The 20,968-nt window shown below is 42.1% G+C and overlaps 1 protein-coding gene across 1 annotated transcript in view; it reads left to right on the plus strand.

Moving 5' to 3' along the window:
* Positions 1-18,714, plus strand: part of CAVIN1 (caveolae associated protein 1) — a 73,133-nt gene extending 54,419 nt beyond the window's left edge. Inside the window, exon 2 of the mRNA XM_077459526.1 lies at positions 17,901-18,714. Within this exon, the coding sequence (XP_077315652.1) occupies positions 17,901-18,566 (666 nt within the window). The 3' untranslated portion in view covers positions 18,567-18,714. The remainder of the gene's footprint in view (positions 1-17,900) is intronic.
* Positions 18,715-20,968: the final 2,254 nt, after the last annotated feature.

The raw sequence follows: 20,968 nt of genomic DNA on the forward strand, positions 1-20,968 counted from the left end.
TGTCTAGACCCTCCAGCCTTGGTTTCCTGTCCACCCTGTAAGGCCTGGCACTTAAAATCTGCTAAATCCTCAAACAAGCCTCCTGAGGAGTCTGGCCTTCAGCTCTGTCAGCCATGTGCATTTCAGGTGTAGACAATTGGCAGGTATACTTCCTCAGCTGGGAGTGACTGGACCTGGGGCATAGGTTCCTACACCTGGAGATGTTACAAGTGGGGTAATGTGGACTTTCTGGCCTCCAGGTTCAGTGGAAGCAGTGAATGCTCTGATGGTTCTGTGGGATCAGTACACCCGTTCTATGCCTTTTATACCCTGATTCTACTTCCTTGTCTGCTTTGCAGAATATGAAGGCCCTTCCATGATCCTCATTACACTTGACTGTCCTAGACAGATGTGGTAAGGTCTTCTTTTACAAGGACTGATTTGTCCTTCTGTGTCCCGGTCGCTGGATTTAAAGCAATATTAAACCCCAAAACAAAAATGTAATATGGTTCCTTCACCATTGTGTCCTGTCCCATACAACACGTCATGGGCTCCTGCTCATTGTCCCCTGCCCCCCCACCCTTACAATCTACTTTTTACTACAGGTAAGGCTATCATAAGGCTTACCTGTAGCTGCGCCGGATATCTCCTAAACCTGTACGGTTTAGAAGATATCCCCTGTATCAGCATGTGCCGATGTGATCGAAATGGCACGTTTGTACCGTTGCTTCAGCTAGTGTGCCAGTACCGGCGGCTCCTGCACAAATGCATGGGAGTGATTTCATCACGGCTCCAGCCAATCACAGCGTCGGAGCGCGTGATACCTGAAAGTGAGCGATATTGCCAGCCAGAGCTTTGTACTGGGACCACTGTGGGGGGCTTCGATCTAAGGTGGGTATTTCATAATGACCTAGTATGCTATACATACTAGCTCATTATGCCTTTGTCTTGCAGATTTTTTTATTTTTTTTGTGGGTTTACAACCACTTTCATCCTTTAGGGTCCAAGGTACCCATAGTCAGGGCTGGAGGCTTTTTCTCACCCAAGATCTCACTGAACGTCTGGATTTTTTCTTAACACCAAGAGAAAATTAGTGACAGGAGAGGGACCTCCAGCAGATTGACAGGCTCAGCTCTGTTCCTGTGAGCTGTGTGAAGGGGGGTGTGTCTCTGCCCTCCAATCAGCTCTTAGGACTCTCCTCACTGAGCTCTGCAGAGTATAACTTCAGCCCCCCCCCCCCCTTTTTTTTTTCGGAACTCTCTGACAAGCTCTGATAAATTCTACACTATAAACAGATGTAGAGAAGACTGCAGATAGGAAAATACAACTTATGTAGGAGAATTTTTTCATCTGTGTGTATCACATGAGGATAGTCCCTTCACTGGTATATGTAAGGGTTGCAACCACTTTAATACTCTTGGGAATCAGTTAACCTGTTAATCAGTTTTCCCTCTTTAACGGCTAAGTCCAGAACCCTTTACCCTGGACAGATGAGAATCCCTGAGTATTTAAAAATTACTTTATCATCCCACTTGAAAGGACCATAACCCAAAAGGTGGCTGTTTTGGCAAAATGTTTGTTATCATGTTCATGCTATTTAATAAAAAAAATAATAATCAAATAAAAAAAAGATCAGGAGAAAATATGATATACATTAGGTGATTTTTGTGCAATTATTCAATAAAAGGACTAAGCAAACTCTTTAGCTGTGATATATATTGTAGATTATTGTGTGATCATGTGGATAACAGATGTGTAATGTGCACAGGATAGGATTCTAGCACATATTTCATTGGTATAGTTGCTTAAAGAAGTATACCAACATCAATGTATATACCGTAATACCTATAAGAACCATGCAACAACCACTCAGTAAATGGCTCCCTACATATATCTCATGTCATTTCTTAAATTGTATCTATTTGTGATGTGTCGGGTGCCGTGTGAACCAGGAATGTATGGAAGAGAAAGAGCTGTATGAGCTAAACCGGGTTATGGATGGAAGCCAGACTATGGCCTGGGAATAACTCCGTCACTCCACAAATAGCTTCCCTTGGACATTATTTACTCCCATTGCAAGGAATTATGGGTAGGCACTGTGATGGTTTGGAAACAGTATAACTTCCCATTTCCCAGCTTCAATTTCTTAAAAAATAGTAACATAAAGCAAAATCATCATTTACCATAGAACCTCAGTGTTCTTTTAAAGCTTAAATAATATAGAGTGGAGAGGCAGCAGAATTTTGGGTTATGCCAGACTGGTGAAGACTGTTTAAGTCAGGCCATACATGGGTCGAATTTTGAAAGAACTTTCTTTCGGAAATCTTATCTAAGAATTTTTGTTCGTATTTCACACCATTAGTGGGCTGCAGCAACAAATTTGAGTAATCGGACATGTTGGAAATTTTTTAAAAAACAAACAGTTTTCTAATCAATGATGTGAGAATCGTGCGAGAAATATAGTCGAAAAAGAAATGCGCATGTGCAAGAAAAGAAAATTCCTAGAAAGAAAAGTAAATTCCCAGCCACAAAAATTATTTTCTGTAGCAACATGAGGTGAAATTGAAGGCTTGATTGGCCAAACTTCTAAATCAGTGGTGGCATCATCGGATCATAAAACACAAATTTTCTGATTTTGAAAAGAAAATTCTTTCGAAATTCGACCATGTATGGCCAGCCTAAGTGGACCTCAGAAACCTTACAGGTTTGTATTAAAGAGGATCTTCACCCTGTAACCAAAAATGCAAAAGTCAGCAGCTACAAATACTGTAGCTGGTGACTTTTAAAAAAACGCACACTTACCTGTCCCAGGATCTTGCGATGTCCTCACGTGACTTGACTCTGGGCTCTTTGATTCCCCGGCGCCAGCATCTTAACTCTGGTAGTTAATCTCCCACTGGGCATGTGCAAACCACACTGCACCCCATGAATGGTTCCGCATAAGGCTGCGGGGAGAGCTGGGGGGCGAACCTCTACTCTGATCACCTAGGTGGTCGGAGCAGAAGTGGGAGTAGGTACTTGTCAAGATCAGGTACCCCCCCCCCCCCCCAAAAACAACATGAGAGAGGAGGGGGGAGGAGGAGGAAAAGCAGAACTTCTTCTTTTGAGTGAAGCTCTGCTTTAATTAAAAAAAAAATTAAAGGGATTGTGTGTGTAGTTTCGTAAGATAGGTGTAATATGAACATGCCATTTACAAAGCACAACAAATCATTTCTTGTATAATACTCAAACGTCCTTCCCCTCCGCTCATCTCCAACTGACATGAAAAAACAACCTGTCCAGTTATTATTATATATTTAGCCAACTTGGGTTATTTATGGATGTTTCAAGCTATTGGTGTCACATGTAACCTTAGCAGGGCACGTTAGCTTAAACTATAGCTAAAGGCAAATTATTCTTATTTTATTTTGGATAGAGTGGAGAGGAATGAGAGCGCTTGTCAGTTTTAATTGCTGCCTGTGTCCCCATTAGGGAGATTCACCCTCTCTAGTTGTCCTGATTACCATTATCATTGAAAGTAAAGAAAATCTAAAATTTTAATTTGTCCCTGTAAAAGTGATAGAGAGGAAATCTTCCAGAGGGGACACTAGTTCTGGTGATCTGAGGGTCTTAATTTGCAGGGATTTCTTCTCACTTCCTGTTATGGGACAGGAACTGAAGGAAAATCTCTAAAATGGAACATAGATGGCAAATTTTTTTTTGACAGTGGTTATAACTCTTACTTGCTCTATGCAATTTACAAAAAAAGGTTTAGGTCTACATTATATATGCTTAATTATATTGAGGTAGAACATTATTAAAGTGATTAAAGTCTTGTTTTTTTACCCTATAAAAATAACAAACATGTTATACTTACCTGCTCTGTTGCTGTGAATTTGCACAGAGTAATCCCACAGCAAGCAGATTGCTGTGGGGTCGCCCAAGCCGAGTCACAGCTCCCTGTGTCCATTCAGACAAGGAGCCCCGGCCCCGCCCCTCACTTTAATTGACAGCAGGGGCAGCCTATAGTGCCGCTGCTGTGTCTCAGCCAATCAGGAGGGAGAATCTCAGATGTCTGAGACACTCGTGGACATCGCTAGACAGAGAGGGACCTCAGGTAAGTGTTAGGGGGGCCCAGGGGGGGCTGCTGCACACAGAAGGCTTTTTATCTTAAGCATAGGATGCCTTAAGATAAAAAAAAACGTTTGACTTTACAACTCCTTTAAAGTGTATGTAAACTCAAAATCGAATTTTCAGGGATTTTCGGGATCATTGCCTCACTGTATACACTTTTCTTCAGCGCTTAGTTTTTTTTTTTTAGAATCTGTTGAAAACTTTCTTACCTGGCCAATAACAGGCAGACAACACTAATGCCCTGTACACACGGTCGGACTTTCCGACGAAAAATGTGCAATCGGATCGTGTTGTCGGAAAATCTGATTGTGTGCGGCCTTATTGGACTTTTTCCCGTCGGAATTTACGACACACAAAGTTTGAGTTTCCAACAACAAAATCCAATCGTTTAAGTTTCCGTGTGTAGACAATTCTGACGGACAAAGTGCCACGCATGCTCAGAATAAATTACGAGACGAAAGCTATTGGCTACTGCCCTCTTTATAGTCCCGTCGTACGTGGTTTATGTGACCTCGTTCTGAATGATCGGATTTTAGCGTCGGAAAGTCCGACCATGTGTACAGGGCATTAGGCTCCATTTACACCTGGGTGTAGCAATTAACTGGCTTTTTTTGCGCGTTTGCTTAACCACTTGCCAACCGCCTTCCACATATATACTGCGGCAAGGCAACTCGGCTGCACAAACCGGTATACCTGTATGTCGGTCCGTGCATGTGATATTGTGGGCACTCATGCCCGCCGCAGAAGCGTGGCCGTGGGTACATCAGATTTTATGTACGCCGGCCACCCGCGATCATTGTACAGGGAGGCAGAACAGGGATCTCGCTCGCCCCAGACCTCCTCTGTAACTCAAAACTGGTAGATTTTTAAGGGTAAAAGTTTGTCACTATTCCACAAGCGGGCGCAATTTGACATGTTGCGTATCAATTTACTCGGCGTAACATTATCTTTCGCAGTATAAAAATTGGGCTAACTTTACTGTTGTCTTATAAATTATTTTGTGTTGTTTTTTTATTTACATTTTTTTTTCACCAAGTGAATGGGTAGGGGTTGTCGGGAAGAGGCCCTTGTCCTGATCAACATGGGGACAAGGTGCTTTGGGGTGGGGGCCCCCCTTTCCCCAAAGCACCCCCCCATGTTGAGGGCACACGGCCTGGTATGGATCAGGAGGGGGGGCGGACGCTCGCTCGTCCCCACCCCCTTTCCTGACCGGCCGGGCTGCGTGCTTGGATAAGGATCTGCTATGGACTTACACCGTTTTTTCGGCGTAGGGTGTAGGGCTTCCCCTTTAAATCCATACCAGGTGACGGGGCCAGCAAGGTGTCAATCTCGCCGATGGAGGTGGCGACCTCCTTCGTTAGTCCCGGCTACCTGGAGCCACGTTCAAAATGAACAGACTTTTCTCCGTGTGTGGGCAAGTCCATTCATTTAAAAAGTCCGGTGGACAATCCGCCGGACTCTGGCGGGAGTCCGCCGGACTTTTTAAATGAATAGACTTGCCCACACACGGAGAAAAGTCTGTTCATTTTGAAAAGTCCGGTGGTGTGTGGGCAGGTCTGCTTGTTCGGATAGTCCAATCTTGTGTATGCGGCATAAGTTTCAATCTGGAAGGTTGGTAACACTGGACAGCAGCCGGCTATGGTAGTCTGAAAAAGAGGAGGAGGAGCCAAGATTGACCCCAGAAGAGGAGGATCAGGGCCACTCTGTGCAATACCACTGCACAGAGCAGGTAAGTAGAACGTTTGTTATTTTAATTTAAAAATAATAGATTTGACTTTAGTAATATTTTCAGCTCAGGACCTTTACTAAATAAGAATTCAGACAGCATATGGACTTGGCAAGCGATCAGACAGGTGCACAAGATGAATTGCAGGATTAAAATGAAATCCATTGAACAGGAAGGCTGTGTGCCTTAAATATTTGGAATAGCAAAGTGCTCATGTGAAAGCAGAATGTACTTTTAAATCAGTTTTCTCGATTCCGCAGTGAAAACAGGCAAGGACCAACGGGATAAAACCAGATGCTTACCTTTAACCCTGCAGACAGGGTACAGCGATCGTCTCTGTGCTCTGCACTTTGCTTTATAATGGCTATAGTGTAAAGTGTCTGAAAAACGCACAGAACAATTTTTGGAGACCATGAGATTGCTCTAAGCAGCCCAATAGGATATTATCAAATCTCTGGGTGCCCAGATTCTCAATTTTTACCTTTATTTACAGAAGTCCCATTATTACTAATGAAAGACCTTTTATGTTCTTTAACACGAGTCTTTATATACACGTTCAGTGATTAAAGAGATTAGCCACATTTTAAGGAAAAAACAGCGCTTGTGGCCATGGCATGGATTATTAATCTATATACAGTGTGCTGCAGCCTGCGGCAGGCATGCCCCCTGGCCTATGTCAGTGTGATAGGTAGGAGCAGCTGGCTCTCTGGGAGCTCCTTCCCATAAATCTATCCTCACCCAACACTCTGGGGTTTCTATAGCAATACAATCTTCTGCATTGTACATAGTGGACATTAACAATATGCATAAGCTCAGATCTCCGGCTTAGCTTGCCGGCAGCTGCAGCACTATGTACAAATGGTTGCCACCTCTGATAAATCAACCCTGTGACTTCTCTAATAGTGGAAGCCGAATGCTTACCTCTCTGGTGGGCAACAAGTGAAATATTTGCTCTCCTGCAAAGCTGGGAGCATTGCTGCCTTCCAGCATTTTTAGGTGTGCTGGATAGTCCATCCTCCACTAAGCACCATGATTCCTTTTGCCAACAGCTATGTCAATACTGTGTTCTGTAGGGACATTGTAGTCAGCGGGGGTAACCATGGAGCACAACATGAAAGTGTCCGATAGCAGCTGTGCTCCGAGCTCTTTAAGAGAGCCACCCACCAGAGAGGTAAGTATTCAGCTTCTTACATTGCAGATGTGATGGGTCACTTTAAAGCAGTGGTTCGCAACCTTTCTAATGCCGTGACCCCTAAAAAAAAGTTGTGGGGACCCCTAACAGTAAAATTATTTTCGTAGCGTAGGATGTAAGCACCCAAGGCAAGACAAGTAATTTGCTCCCCTAACCCACGGATGTTTAGTGCTCCCTTGAGTCCCTTCCACTCCTACAATATTGAAACCCCCTTCTGGTACATTTTAGGATGTACCACTCTTTTTCTTTGTTCTCCTTTCTTTCCCTTTTAGCTCTCTCTATCCTAATTTCTTGTTTTCCCCCATCCCTCTATCTCTATCTGTCTTTCTTGTTCTATATCTAATTCTTTCTCTCCCTTTTTCATTGTTCCTTTCCCTCTTTTCCTCTCTCATCCATGTATTCTCTCTTTTTTTTCCCCTTCTCTTGCTCCTTGTTTCGGGGGGTGGGATGAGTGGCAGTTCTGTTGGGTGGTGGGGGGGGGGGGGGGGCAGTGGCAATGCTGGGGGGAGTTCTGATCAGCCAACTTAGGTGCTCTTGATCAAGGTCATCTGTTGATCTGAGATTTGTAGTGGCAACTATAATCACAGGCAGTGTTATTCACTGTGTCTCCAACTCTGTGGTGTCTCGCAGCAGTGACACCTATGCCAAAATCAGGAGATAGGGTCTCTTCCATCCCCTCCCACTTTACGTTCCTCACCAGTCAACTGCCTCTATTCTCCGCCCCCCCCCCCCCCCCCCCCCCCTCAGCCATGTCGTGAACTGAATGGGCGGCCGTAGGCTCCAGGAACAGCTTAGCTGGGCGGTCGCGAAAAGGCTGAGAGAGTGGTGCAGGCTCCAGAAACAGCCTGGGATTTGGCGACCCCTGGCAAATCGGCATTCAACCCTCGAAGGGGTCGTGTCCCACAGGTTGAGAACCACTGCTTTATAGTTAAACTAATATACAGGGAAAATAGTTAGCCCTGCCCTTGTCCTCCTCAACACCTACAATAAATAAAAATGCAGACCTGATGAGTGAATGCGTCCTTTTAGCAGCCCATCAATGACTATGTTTACATCTGCTCTCCCTTTATATTACTGTATAATGTTAAGTACATTTGTGTGTACTGAGTGTTAGATATACTACATCTGGATGGCTGTTTCATTCATGCCAGATACTATTGTCAGCTTTACATAGTTAAAGAAGACCTTCAGTAATTTTTTCAGCTTGCTATTAAATCTTCTGCCCTTGCTGTTTTAACTTAGGATAGTAAAACTTTTTTTGCTGCCAGTAAATACCGTATACACACCACTTCCTGTTTCTTGTCTGGTAATAAGCCTAGGCTTATGACATCATGCACAGCTTTCTCTCTCACTCTCGTGAGAGTTTGCCGGGAAGGGTGGGGGGGGGGGGGGTGAGTCATACGAGAGCCAATGAGAGCTGCAGAGCTGGAGGTGTGCCTCTGTGTGTCTGTGTAAATCCAGGAAATGAACAGGCAGCAGCTTCAGCTGCCCACAGTTAAAATGGATGCAGCCAGACTCAGTGGAGGGAGATTTCTGCAGCCGATTTGGCAAGTACAGAATCAGAGTGTATATCACACCTTCCCTTGTCCAACCTCAACACAAGAGTACATGGTTGTCCTCTACAACTGTACCACATTTGCATGTAGAATGTTTCTTTCGCATTTCTGATTGGTTCTTGGAATCTTGGCCTATCATTTTCATACATAATCTAGTGTCTATTAGTTTGTATGACATCTACAAGCTGCTGTGTACTAATAGAATTTCAAACTTTCTGAGTGTACAGACAGTGTCAACAAGGACCCCAGCAGTAAAAGTTACACGTGTTGACTATATAAAAATAACCACTGCCGGGCACTTCATGATCAATCGTCAAAGTTGAGACATCTTCAGTTCATGAAGGCAGGCTGAGGCTGTTACAGTTTAGGAAAACAGAAGTGTTTGTAGAACAATGTGAGACCGGTTCTGGTCTTTAAGGTCAATGAAAAGATAGTTGCACTTCATATTGCAAACACCTATCCCTATGGTAAAGAAGAATAAACTGTTTTTACAAAGGCACAATAAATAAGGACACATTGATCTGGTTCAGCTGGCACATCTTTCCAGTGCTGGTCCTTGCAGGCTTTAGTGTATCTGAGAAAGATTTCCAAGATCATCTAAAATAAAGATAAGATAGCCCGATATGCCTGTTGTAACGGTGAAAATGTAAATGTTTGACTTCTTTATTTGTATTATCTTTTATAAATGATACCTGCACAATCCAGTGTGCTGTCAGCCAAGCCTGATCAACAAGCTCTCACATGAAGCCCATGTTTTGCAGTAATTCACAGTATAATTTGTTTTAATTATAAAATGCACTTTTTTTTCTGTTTGTAGGCCATCATGTGAGCACTTTTCTCCTCCTGTGCAGTGTTGATGGGTCAGTAGACAGGAAAGCAGCTGTGCAGTAATGTTGCATAGTGTGACAAGTCCTACACTATATTTCCCATAGAGCCTGTGCTGAGAGCAGACAAAGCAGCCTTGTAGTACAATGGTAGCTGTGCAGACTAAAGGGTGACAACTCAGTGGAGAATTAAAATAGATAAAATAATTTTACTGGCAAGAGCTTCATATTTGGAATATACATGTGGCTGCACATGCGTGGGTGTATGACGATTCAAAGAAGCATCTGCATTTACAAGAGCCTGACCATGTACAGCTATTCACTTATATGGCAAGCACATGCAGCTCTCCAGACATTGGAAAGCATCGGGAATCAATGATCTAGACCTCTTCCAACCTCTTGATCCCCAAAGGACAGTGTATATTGATATACTAGAAGTGGGGAGGCCTGTAACACCTCTAGGCCAGTGGTCATCATCCCTGTCCTCAGGGCCCAGTAACAGCCCAGGTTTGCAGGATAACTGGAATACATCACAGGTGATATTATTTGCTGCTCAGTGATTGCAATATTCTAGTCTGCATCTCCCAAAGGTAATACATAAAACCTGGCCTGTTAGTGGGCCCTGAGGACAGGGTTGATGACCACTGCTCTAGGCAATCCAGTGATTGCCTATACAAATAAAACTCCATCCTATGTTAGGAGCTTCTTTCCTGGGTCAGGGTTGCAACTGTGCATAGATTTGGAATAGCGGCCTTCATAGGCCATCGTCCTCATAAGTCATAATCTACCCCAGTGGCGGCTGGTGATCATTTATTTTGGGGGGGGGGGGGGAAACAGTGCACCTGCCGATATTCATTCGCTTTTCTAACACACCTGGGTGGGCTCTAAACGCAATGCTCTGTGTGCGGAGTCCACCCTGTTTTGAAGCCTATTAGAGCTCTGGCTCTGATCAGATGCTTCAAAAAAAGAATGCTGCTGTAATTTATGGGTCCAGCATCCTGAAAGGGGCCAGACTCATGAATATGGGGGTGGCAGCGGCGATGAAAAAGGGAGGCGACACCCTACCTATTGATGGTCTAGGGGGCATCCCCATTTTCCTGCATGTCTCTGTATCCACCTTTACTTGTTGGTGGGATTTTTGACTGAGCCCGTGTTGTTGCGCCTGCTGGATAGACAGCCAAAATATACAGACATATGTTAAGTGACATTACCCACAATGACAGTCCTGATGAAGCAGCTCTACACTGACTGTGACTGACAATGGTACATGTTTAGGGCTTCATAAATATACTGTACAGTATAAGTGGATGTAAGATGATAATTGGGGAGGCATTGAATGTGGAGATTTCATGCATGAAATGTCCAGCACACGTACAAAGATATCACATGGTTTTATACTGGGATTTATTTTTATTATTATTAAACTAGTTGTTTTACCAGAAGTGCAAATAGAATGTTTTTTTTTTATGATTTAAATGGATGTCTGTGTAGTGCCTTTAAAAGTCTGTCTTTTCCTTGCTAAATGACTTCCAATGTATAAATTATATACAGATATCAGTTCGCAGTTGCAGCGCTATACAAGTCTTCATTCATTCATATAAAAGGCCTGTTAAAATCATATGTGCATGAAACCTTAAAGACAGCAAAACAAATCATCCTTACACAGATGATAGAAACAGAAGTGCAATCCAACCATCTTTACAGCGTATGCTCTGCTACATTCAGTGCTAAACAGGAACGCTGGGGGTCCCATGAGCCTTCATGTTCAGACTATGGAGTGGGGGGGGGGGGGGAGGCAGGAGCCTTTGTGGGCAGATGATTCTTTCCCATGCTTCCAAAATATTACACATTGCACAATGAGCTTTCATTATCCGTCGCCTGTAGTGTTAATGTACCGATGAATTCTATTTTCCATAAAGGAACACACAAACACACAAGCTTGTCAGGCTTAACTACGGCATCTCTGATTCATTTCACTGACCCTCCAGGGCTTTGTCCAGCTGCAAAATACAGAACATTCTCATTATTTAGATCACTGCTGAGTCAGTCCAATTATGTTTACCAAACTCCAAAAAACAGCATCATGATTGCTAAAATAAACGATCAATTTGGCTTGTGCTCCATTGGTTCCCAGTGTCAAATCATTTATGAGATGAACTCATTTAGCCAGTTTGAATGTGATCTAGATCCAAAGATCTTTGCATTCTATAGCTATATGTCATCAATAGTATTCTGTAGAAGTGATGGGGAGGAAAATTGTGCTCATACATCAGTAGAAAAATGATACATATGCAATGTACAGTACTTTGGTGGTAAATACAGTCCATAATGCACACACAACTCTGTCCAGTGTAGCAGCACATTCCCATGTGTTCAGTCTACATAGGCCTGTGATACTTTGCCTGCTTTGATGCTCTTTAATGGTAATGTGAGCTTAGAGTGATTTACAACATGCATTGGCTAATAATGCAGATCTGTTCATCAGATTTCAGAAAACACTCCACAATGTGCACTACAGCCATATGACAAGAGAGAAAAAAGGGATATGTTTAGCTCAAATTCTAAACATAAAAAATACATATTGCAAAACATGTCCTGAAAAGATCTATGGTAAGTACTCTGGCAGATGCTGAGGATTATATTTACTCCTAATTTTCTTTTGCACAATATATACTATATATATATATATATATATATATATATATATATATATATATATATATATATATACTCGGCCCAGGACTCAGAAGCTAGAGGTAATCACTGCAGTAATAGTGCATACTACAGTGATTTCCAATGTCCAGGGTGAATCCCACAGATATGGCACATACCGTATATAGTCTCATTGGTCCATGCTGAACCTATTATTATTATAATACAGGATTTATATAAACCAACAGTTTGTGCAGCACTTTACAACATGGGGGCAGACAGTACAGTTACAATACAATTCAACACAGGGGGCCCTGCTCATTAGAGCTTACAATGTAAAAGGGAGGGTCAAGTGAAACCAAAGGTAATAACTGTGGGGGATGAACTAATGGAGAAAATGAAAATACAGTTGTTAGGTGTGGGTAGGATAGGCTTCTCTGAAGAGGAGTGTTTACAGGGATTCTCTAAAAGCTAATAGAGTAGGAGATAATTGGACAGATTGGGGTAAAGAGTTCCATAGGATTGAAGAGGCTCTGGAAAAGTCTTGGAGGCAAGCATAGGAGGAGGTGACGAGGGAACTAGAGAGCAGGAAGTCTTGAAAGAAACAAAGAGAATGATTAGGTTGGTATTTTGAGACTTGGCTACTGATGAAGCCGGGGGCTAAATTGTGGATGGCTTTGTAAATTGTTGTTAGTATTTTGAATTTAATTTGTTGGGTGAGTGGAAGCCAGTCGAGTGATTGACAGAGAGGAGTAGCAGACACAGAGCTATTGGTAAGGTGGATGAGTCTGGAAACAGCATTCATGATGGATTAAAGGGGGTATAGCCTATGTAGAGGTAAGCCAATGAGAAGGCAGTTGCAGTACTCAAGGCGAGAGATGACCAGGGAGTGCATTAAGAGCTTTGTTATGTCATTGGTTAGAAAGGGGTGTATTTTGGAGATGTTGCAGAGGTTGAGACGACAGCGATTGGACGTGGGGCATAAAGGAAAGTCCAGGACTACACCTTGGCATGCAGGGATAGGCTTATATATTATATATATATATATATATATATATATTATATTATATATAGATCAGAGGAAGGGGCATGTGGTGGAGGAAAAATGCTAAGTTTGGTTTTGGATAGATTGAGTTTGAGGTGACATCCAGACTGATATATCTGTTAGTAAATTAGTAATATGTGAGGAGACTGAGGGAGTAAGCTGAGGGGTAGAGAAATAGATTTGGGTGTTGTCACCACAGAGATGGTATTGGAAGCCATGGGAAGCTATCAGCTGACCCAGGGAGGAGGTGTAGAATGAAAATAGGAGGGGACTAAGAATAACCTTGGAGGACCCCAACAGAGAAAGGATGCACATACGTAAAAATTGCCATGCCTTGAATTCAGCTTTAACCACTTAAGCCCCGGACCAAGTTGCAGCCAAAGGACCAAGCCCCTTTTTGCGATTCGGCACTGCGTTGCTTTAACTGACAATTGCGCGGTCGTGCGACGTGGCTCCCAAGCAAAATTGGCGTCCTTTTTTCCCCACAAATAGAGCTTTCTTTTGGTGGTATTTGATCACCTCTGCGTTTTTTATTTTTTGCGCTATAAACAAAAATAGAGCGACAATTTTGAAAAAAATGCAAAATTTTTTACTTTTTGCTATAATAAATATCCCCAAAAAATATATTAAAAAAAAACTTTTTTTTCCTCAGTCTAGGCCGATACGTATTCTTCTACATATTTTTGGTTAAAAAAAATCGCAATTAGCGATTATTGATTGGTTTTGTGCAAAAGTTATAGCAAAATAGGGGATAGTTTTTAAGCATTTTTATTAATATTTTGTTTTTTTACTAGTAATGGCAGCGATCAGCGATTTTTATTGTGACTGCGACATTATGGCAGACACATCGGACATTTTTGACACATTTTTGGGACCATTGTCATTTATACAGCAATCAGTGCTATTTAAATGCACTGATTATTCCTGTTTAAATGACACTGGCAGTTAACCACTAACGGGCAGTGTAGGGGTTATGTATGACGTTATGTGTTTTTTTTTGTAGGGGGCGTGGCCTGGCATGTGACGTCACTGATCATCTTTCCCTATATCAGGGAACAGAGGATCGGTGACAGCCACAGTGGGAAGCACGGGGAGAGGTTTGTTTACACAGACCTCTCCTCGTTCTGCAGGTCTGTGACCTGAACGCGGGACACCAGCGGCGATTGGGTCCGCTGGTCTCGCAGCCATGGTCACGGAGCTCAGGACCTGGTCGGGAGCGCGCCACCACCGGCGCACTCCCGACCCACAGCTGGGCACTTAAAGAGCAACGAACAGGTACGTGCTTGTGCCCATTCTGCCGACGTATATGTGCAGGAGGCGGTCCTTAAGTGGTTAAGGACACAATCATTTGCCAAACTTTTCAAGGCATCCTTGCCTGCATTTATTCAAAGAAAAGTTCAGTTTTAATATAAAACAGGGTTTCAGTATTCACCTTCCAATGCTGCAGAATAACTCAAAATGTTCCATTAAGTGTCCTAGTAGCACTACTCATTCCCTCAGGATTAGACCCCTTTCACACCAGGGCGTTTTGCAGGCGCTATAGCGTTAGAAATAGCGCCTGCAATCCGCCCTAAAGAAGCTGCACCATTGTGTGTAGTGTGAAAGCCCCGAGGGCTTTTACACTGGAGTGGTGCGCTGGCAGGACGTCAGAAAAAAGTCCTGCCAGCAGCTTCTTTGGAGCGGTGAAGGAGCGGTGTGTTTACCGCTCCTCCACCGCTGCTCCCCATTGAAATCAATGGGGCAGCGCTGTAATACCGCCGGCAAAACGCCGCTATTGCGACATATTGCCGGCGGTTTTAACCCTTTCGAGGCCGCTAGCGGAGGGTAAATGCGCCGCAAATTCGGCGGTAAAACGCCGCTAAAAATAGCAGAGTTTTACCGCCGACACAATGGGCGTTGTGGTGTGAAAGGGGTCTTGGGGATTCTGTCTTCTACAAGCACTTCTCAAGCACTGTGAACACATACACACCTCTGGCTGCTCTCTTGCAGCCACACGGATTCATGGGGAGCGTGGAGTCTTGAATATTAGTCAGCACCCTATTCATAAGGGCTACACACAGCTGCACAATCAGCGGGTGCTGTTCAACACCAAAACATGGACCCAGGGTTGGGTCCATACTCCTCCAATACTCTGCAAAGCTTCTAAGCTGAAAGACCTTTATCAGGCTTGGAGAAAACTACCCAGCCCATTTTCTCCACTCAAAACAATTATCCTTGAGGTCCTCAACCTAGATGAGTGAGAAGCCTGGAAATTGCGCACCAATTTGCCAATTTACCTCGTGATCTGGCGCCTTACTCAGACATTTTCTCGTAGTTTCTTCATTGCTAACCAAGCTAGAATATATGATATCAGTTGAGCACTGATTTGATTCGCTGTCCCTGTAACACCTGCACAAAATGTGCAATCTCTCGGTAACCTGGATTACAGTATTGCAAATTGGGTGTAAATAATCTTATGTGAGATAAACACATTTCTCCTGAAGACAGGAAGTTGGAGTGGTCATTACCTATAAAGGAACAGGTTTTCTTCCTACCGCTTATAGCCAAAGGCTTATTTCTCTATATTACTACAAAACATCAAGTTGTTTCTTGTAGAAGATCTTATTGTCTGGCAAGATCATGAATGGTAAAAATGCCCGTGTGACCTTATCCTTTGTGACTCTGAAAATCACCACTGTATTGGCAAATTGGGGAACAGTTAGGCTTTGTAACCAATGGTAACCAGTACTTCCATCCATTTAACGTAGTCAAGACAATCAAATATTTATTTAGCTTTATCAAATATGCGTCGATATCCAATTCAAATCAAGTTTCAACTGTTATAGATTATGAAAAACGGCCTTATACTTTTTCCTAACTTTGTGTGAGACAGAGCTAAGTTTTGTGTGTTTATTGAGAGTTTTGGCACAGGGCTGGGGATGGAAAATAATATGCACATGGAAAAAAATAAAATGATTCCATTGGCAGCCGGCGGACTGCAGAAAATTGTGTAAATCCGGCTGAAGTTAAAAGTAATGAACAAACAGAATGTGTGTCACATACCACAGCCTGCATGAGGTGGGGCTTTCATCTAACACATTCAACTCGGTATTATTAGGATGTAAAGTCTGTTTTTGAGAAGTGGTGTCTTCTACCATCCTATAAATTGTATACAAATATCTAGGCATATAAAAGGCCTGTTAAAACCATATATGCATGAACAATTAAATATTAAATATGTGCATGAACAATTCAAATGTTCCAAGTGCAACCTACGGGAAACACTTAAAATGCAACAAAAATGCAGTATGTTGCTGTAATTAAAAAAAAAACTGATGTATAAAATGCCTTTGTTAAGCTTCTTACTTACTGAGATTATTTTGAGCACTAAAGTCAAACTACTCTGCGATAATAAAAAGCCCTATAGAGGATTAAAACCACAGCATAACAGTAGTAAACAGCCTAGCTTTGCAAATCAGGCCCAGTTGGCTTGCCATGTAATGTAAGTAAAGCTAGAGCGCTGTGGATCTGACAACTGCTAGAATCAATAGTGAGATCTGAGATCTTTAAGAATGTTAATTAGGTTGGGGGGACTTTAAAAAATTTTTTAATACAAATTATCTTCCTGGAGTACCGATCAGCCTTTACTATTTTGGAAAAATATTGCTTATAATTGCAATTTGTGGTCCATACTGTGTTGCTATACTTTCACGCAGCTGACTAAATTAACATTTCACATTTACAGTAAATATTCAAAGCATGAAATAAGAATTATGGGAATTTCTTCGCTATTTAAAATGTGCTTGCTGTGTGTATGCCACCTCGTTGACTTATCTTTTACTTTTAAAATTTACAGTTTTACTGAGCACCAGGAGTACAGCTATTGCTACACTTTCTCTGCTCTAGCAGGAAAGATGCAGTTGCAGACTGCTCACACCTCCCTGTGCTGTCTGTTCACAAAAGTCTTTGTTTTATGTGTAGTTTCAGATGCTGAAAAGTAAAATGAGTGGTTAAGAGGAGAGGAGGGGCAGACAGAGCAGCTGCACATGACTCTGCAGCTTCTGTATCTGTTCCAACACCAGGGTGCTGCAAGTATATCCATAAATAGTGAAGTAATTCATGGAGTTCTTCTTTAAATACATCTTAGATTTTTGCTGTTTTTCACCTTCCTCTGTTTATTAACTAGCTCCCTAGGTGACCACTTAAAGCGGAGTTCCACCCAAAAGTGGGCTTTAAGCACTCCTCTCACCCTTACATGGCACATTTTGGGGGGGTGGGTACCTTCTTTTTAGAGGTACTTCCTGTCCCACTTCCTGCTTCCTCTTCTCGTCTGCCTAGGTGACTCCTCCTCTCCCTCTAGGCGGTCCCTCCCTGCTAACAATCTTCTTGGACACATCACAGGTCCCAGAAGATTTCCTGGCCAATAGCAGAGTGCATCACCCGGCCGTGAAGCCATAAGCTTTTTGTAGCTGCTAACTTTTAATAAACTAAAAAACACGGTTGGGACTCAGATTTAAAGAGCACAAACACTTTTTTAAAGGGAACTTGTCTGAAAAACTGTTTCTTGGCATTATAGCTGCCATTGGCGTTGTGCTACTGTCTATTAAATATATGTGTATTATAATGTGAGAGTATTCTGAATGTTTGAAGGTGCAAGACTGACATTATATGCTGTTATTACATCTATGGTCTTCAAGTACACCCAGATCCTAGATTTACCCAACAGTTTCCTATCAATATAATATAAAAATTGGTAGTTCCCGCCCAATATTTTTACTTTTACTCTATTTAATTTGTTGTCTTACCTTTTTTTTTTTGTATTTACTTTATTCAGGATGAAGTGAAGCTGCCTGCCAAGCTTAGCATCAGCAAGTCTTTGAAAGACACAGAGAAGCATGAAATAGAAGGAGAAGTTCAAGAGAATGAGAATAAGGAAGAAGAGGAAGATCATATACAGCTGTCATCTGATGAAGAGGTAGAGGTGGAAGAAATCATTGAAGTGTCTAGAGCTGAACGAATTAAGAAAAGTGGAATGAGGAGAGTTGATGACATAAAGAAAGCTTTCTCAAAGGAAAAAATGGAAAAAACCAAGGTTAGAACCAAAGAGAATTTGGAAAAGACCAAGCAGAACTTGGAGAAGACCAGGCACAACATTGAGAAGAAGATGACCAAGCTGGGAACCAAGATTGTGACAAACGAAAGACGAGAAAAGATGAAGACCTCCAAGGACAAGTTTAAAAAGTCCTTCACACCCGACCATCCTGTCTATGCCCGTTCCAAAACCGCTGTCTATAAGGTGCCTCCCTTTACTTTCTATGTGAAGAAAATCAGGGAGGGTGAAGTAGAGGTTCAGGCCACAGAAATGATGGAAGTTGGAGGAGATGAAGTAGAAGAAGAGGGAACCGAGCTATTGAGAGGAGAAAGCCCTGATCCTCATTCCCTTCTACAAATCACAGAGGACACTGATGCCGTACTGGCTGAAAGAAGCGACAGTGACTAGTAAGGATACAAGAGTCACAATCCTTCTATGTGGACAGCTATATTTTATAACCTTCTTCACATTGCAAATTCAATTCATTTATTTTTTTCATAATCACACATATCTTTTTGCAGCTCTTAACACAAATAAAGAATATATATTAATCATCTTTCTACTAAGCAGGCCACACATTCATCAAAAGGGGGTAAATCAAACCAATCCCGCGAATGTTATTGTATTTGTATAAGCACAGTATCACTGCCTCTCCTAATAATCTGCTGAATACTGTTACTAGTAGTACTCTGGTCTAGAATGTTTAAAGAAAACAGATACTGGGTCCATTTACTTGCTATTGATACATTCAAAGCATTGTCAAAACTAAAGCACATTGCAAGAATGCTCATAGTAAGGCTGATCTGCAAAATTCAGGATAAAGAAAACTAGTACAAATTTTCCATAATTGCCAATACATTTTATTCTTTCAAATGGTTACAGAATCTAATTGGTTGTGCTAATCAACTAAACAAGTTTTAACTAAAGATTTATGCTCCAGTTTTTGTAAATAACCCTCAGTGTCTTCTACTAAGCATCACTTTCTGTCCTAAAAGAGCAATTATATAGTAGCAGTGGAGGACTAGCTGCCCAGATGACACCATTGAGCAGCCAACAAAATAGGAGCACCAGCACTATGACCAAGAAATGGGGATTCTGGGAAAAATATACAGAGGTAGCAGCCAGGACAGTTCAGTTTTATCTCCTCATATGATAGTCGTGTGACTAAGAAGCATCTGCTCCATGCCTCCGGTAACAAGAGGTTCTGGTAAAGAATGCACAGTTGGGATCCAGGTAGGTTTGGGAGTTTTTTTTCTCCTTTAGGATAGTCGTGTGACTACAATGCACAAGTTTCATACTTTTAGGAGCCAGGGATTGTAAGAAGGAATGCAGAGGTTGCTAGGAGTACATTGGTTTTATCCTGTTGAATAGCTTTTTCCTTCTACAAAACTGCAGTGAAACAACTGGTTATATGGAAGAATGACATCCGTGAAACCACAATAAGGGTACATACAAGCAACCTGGAATTGTGCAGCATAATGTGGTTCTGTCATTTCCCATGTGTGTTGCACTTGACTTAAACTAAAGGCCTTTTTATAAAAAGTGGAACGTAGACTGTTAGCAATTTCAGTTAAAAATGTCTAAAGTTGTCTAATTCATAAAAGGCTTTAGTTGCTGACAAGCCGGGGTTGGCCAACCAGAAATTCTGGCGTTTGTCAGTCGTCTTTGTGCAGATGAAAATTTCGTCTTGCAGACATCTGCAAGCAACCTCTGTGCAGCAGTGATACCAGCATATGAACATTTATGGTCCACTAGATTCGCAAAATCTGTGTTCATATGTGTTCTGCTAGGGCTAGTTCGTTTTTTGTCTTAGTCCAGCACTACATTGACAGCTGTTCTTATAGACTCATATTTAGGCAGTTTAAGAGAATTGTTGAGCAGGTCTGATGGAGACTGGAAAGGATTTTTAGCAGGATAAGTATGTTGTTCTATGTGATAAGAGGTATGTCATTTGGTCTTATTGTGGTATTGTCGATTCTTCAGTGCAAAAATGAGGTAGGAGAAGAATCTATTATAGTGTAAGGTACAGGCACATGGGAATAAGTGGTAACGGCAGAAGATACTAGGATTAGGTAATTGCCAGGAGGTGCTACAATACCTAGTTTGGTTTTGCAAGTTTTTGTGCCCCTAATCTAATTGGTAGTAATAGCAACAATATTCAGCAGATGTGGTCACATGGGAGATGTTTTGTACCATGTACACCCCAAATGTACCTAGAAAGGTATACAGTCAGCTTGATCTGGCTGTATCTCTAAAATGTGATCAGAGAAATCATAATGTACATCAGCAACCAATCAGAAATGAAGTTTTCCATTAGCACAAGGTGGAAATATGTTGGGGATTTTGATTGGCTGTATATAGATAAGCACATACACTACACTAGTCAATTAAGCTCTGAAGATTTTGTCACTACTGCCTATAAAACCGCATTTACAAGCTGCAGAGTTATCTGTGTTGTTCACCTCTGTCGTGTCAGCAGAAATTAATAGAATATCCAACAAAAATCCAGCCTGCCCAGTTCCATACAGGATAAGATTATTCCATGCTAGCACAGAAAATGACTGGTAATCCTGGCTATAACACACTTTCTGCCTCTTTATGGATACTCTCCACTGTATCCATGGTAGGAGTCATGGTTGTCACACAGACAGGACTTCAAAACATGTCTTCCTTTGTTCATCTATTACAAGGCTGGAATTATTGGACTAGTAAGGACTAGGACAAGAAAGATAAATATGTTTGTAGTTTTTCCTGAGCTCTCAGGCAGTGACAAAGACAATGCATTTCTGCCAAGATCCACAGGTATTTTC

This window comes from Lithobates pipiens, unplaced genomic scaffold (genome assembly GCF_037356315.1).
Source record: "Lithobates pipiens isolate NorthernLeopardFrog02 unplaced genomic scaffold, aLitPip1_a1.2 Scaffold_28, whole genome shotgun sequence".
Classification (NCBI taxonomy): Eukaryota; Metazoa; Chordata; class Amphibia; order Anura; family Ranidae; genus Lithobates; species Lithobates pipiens.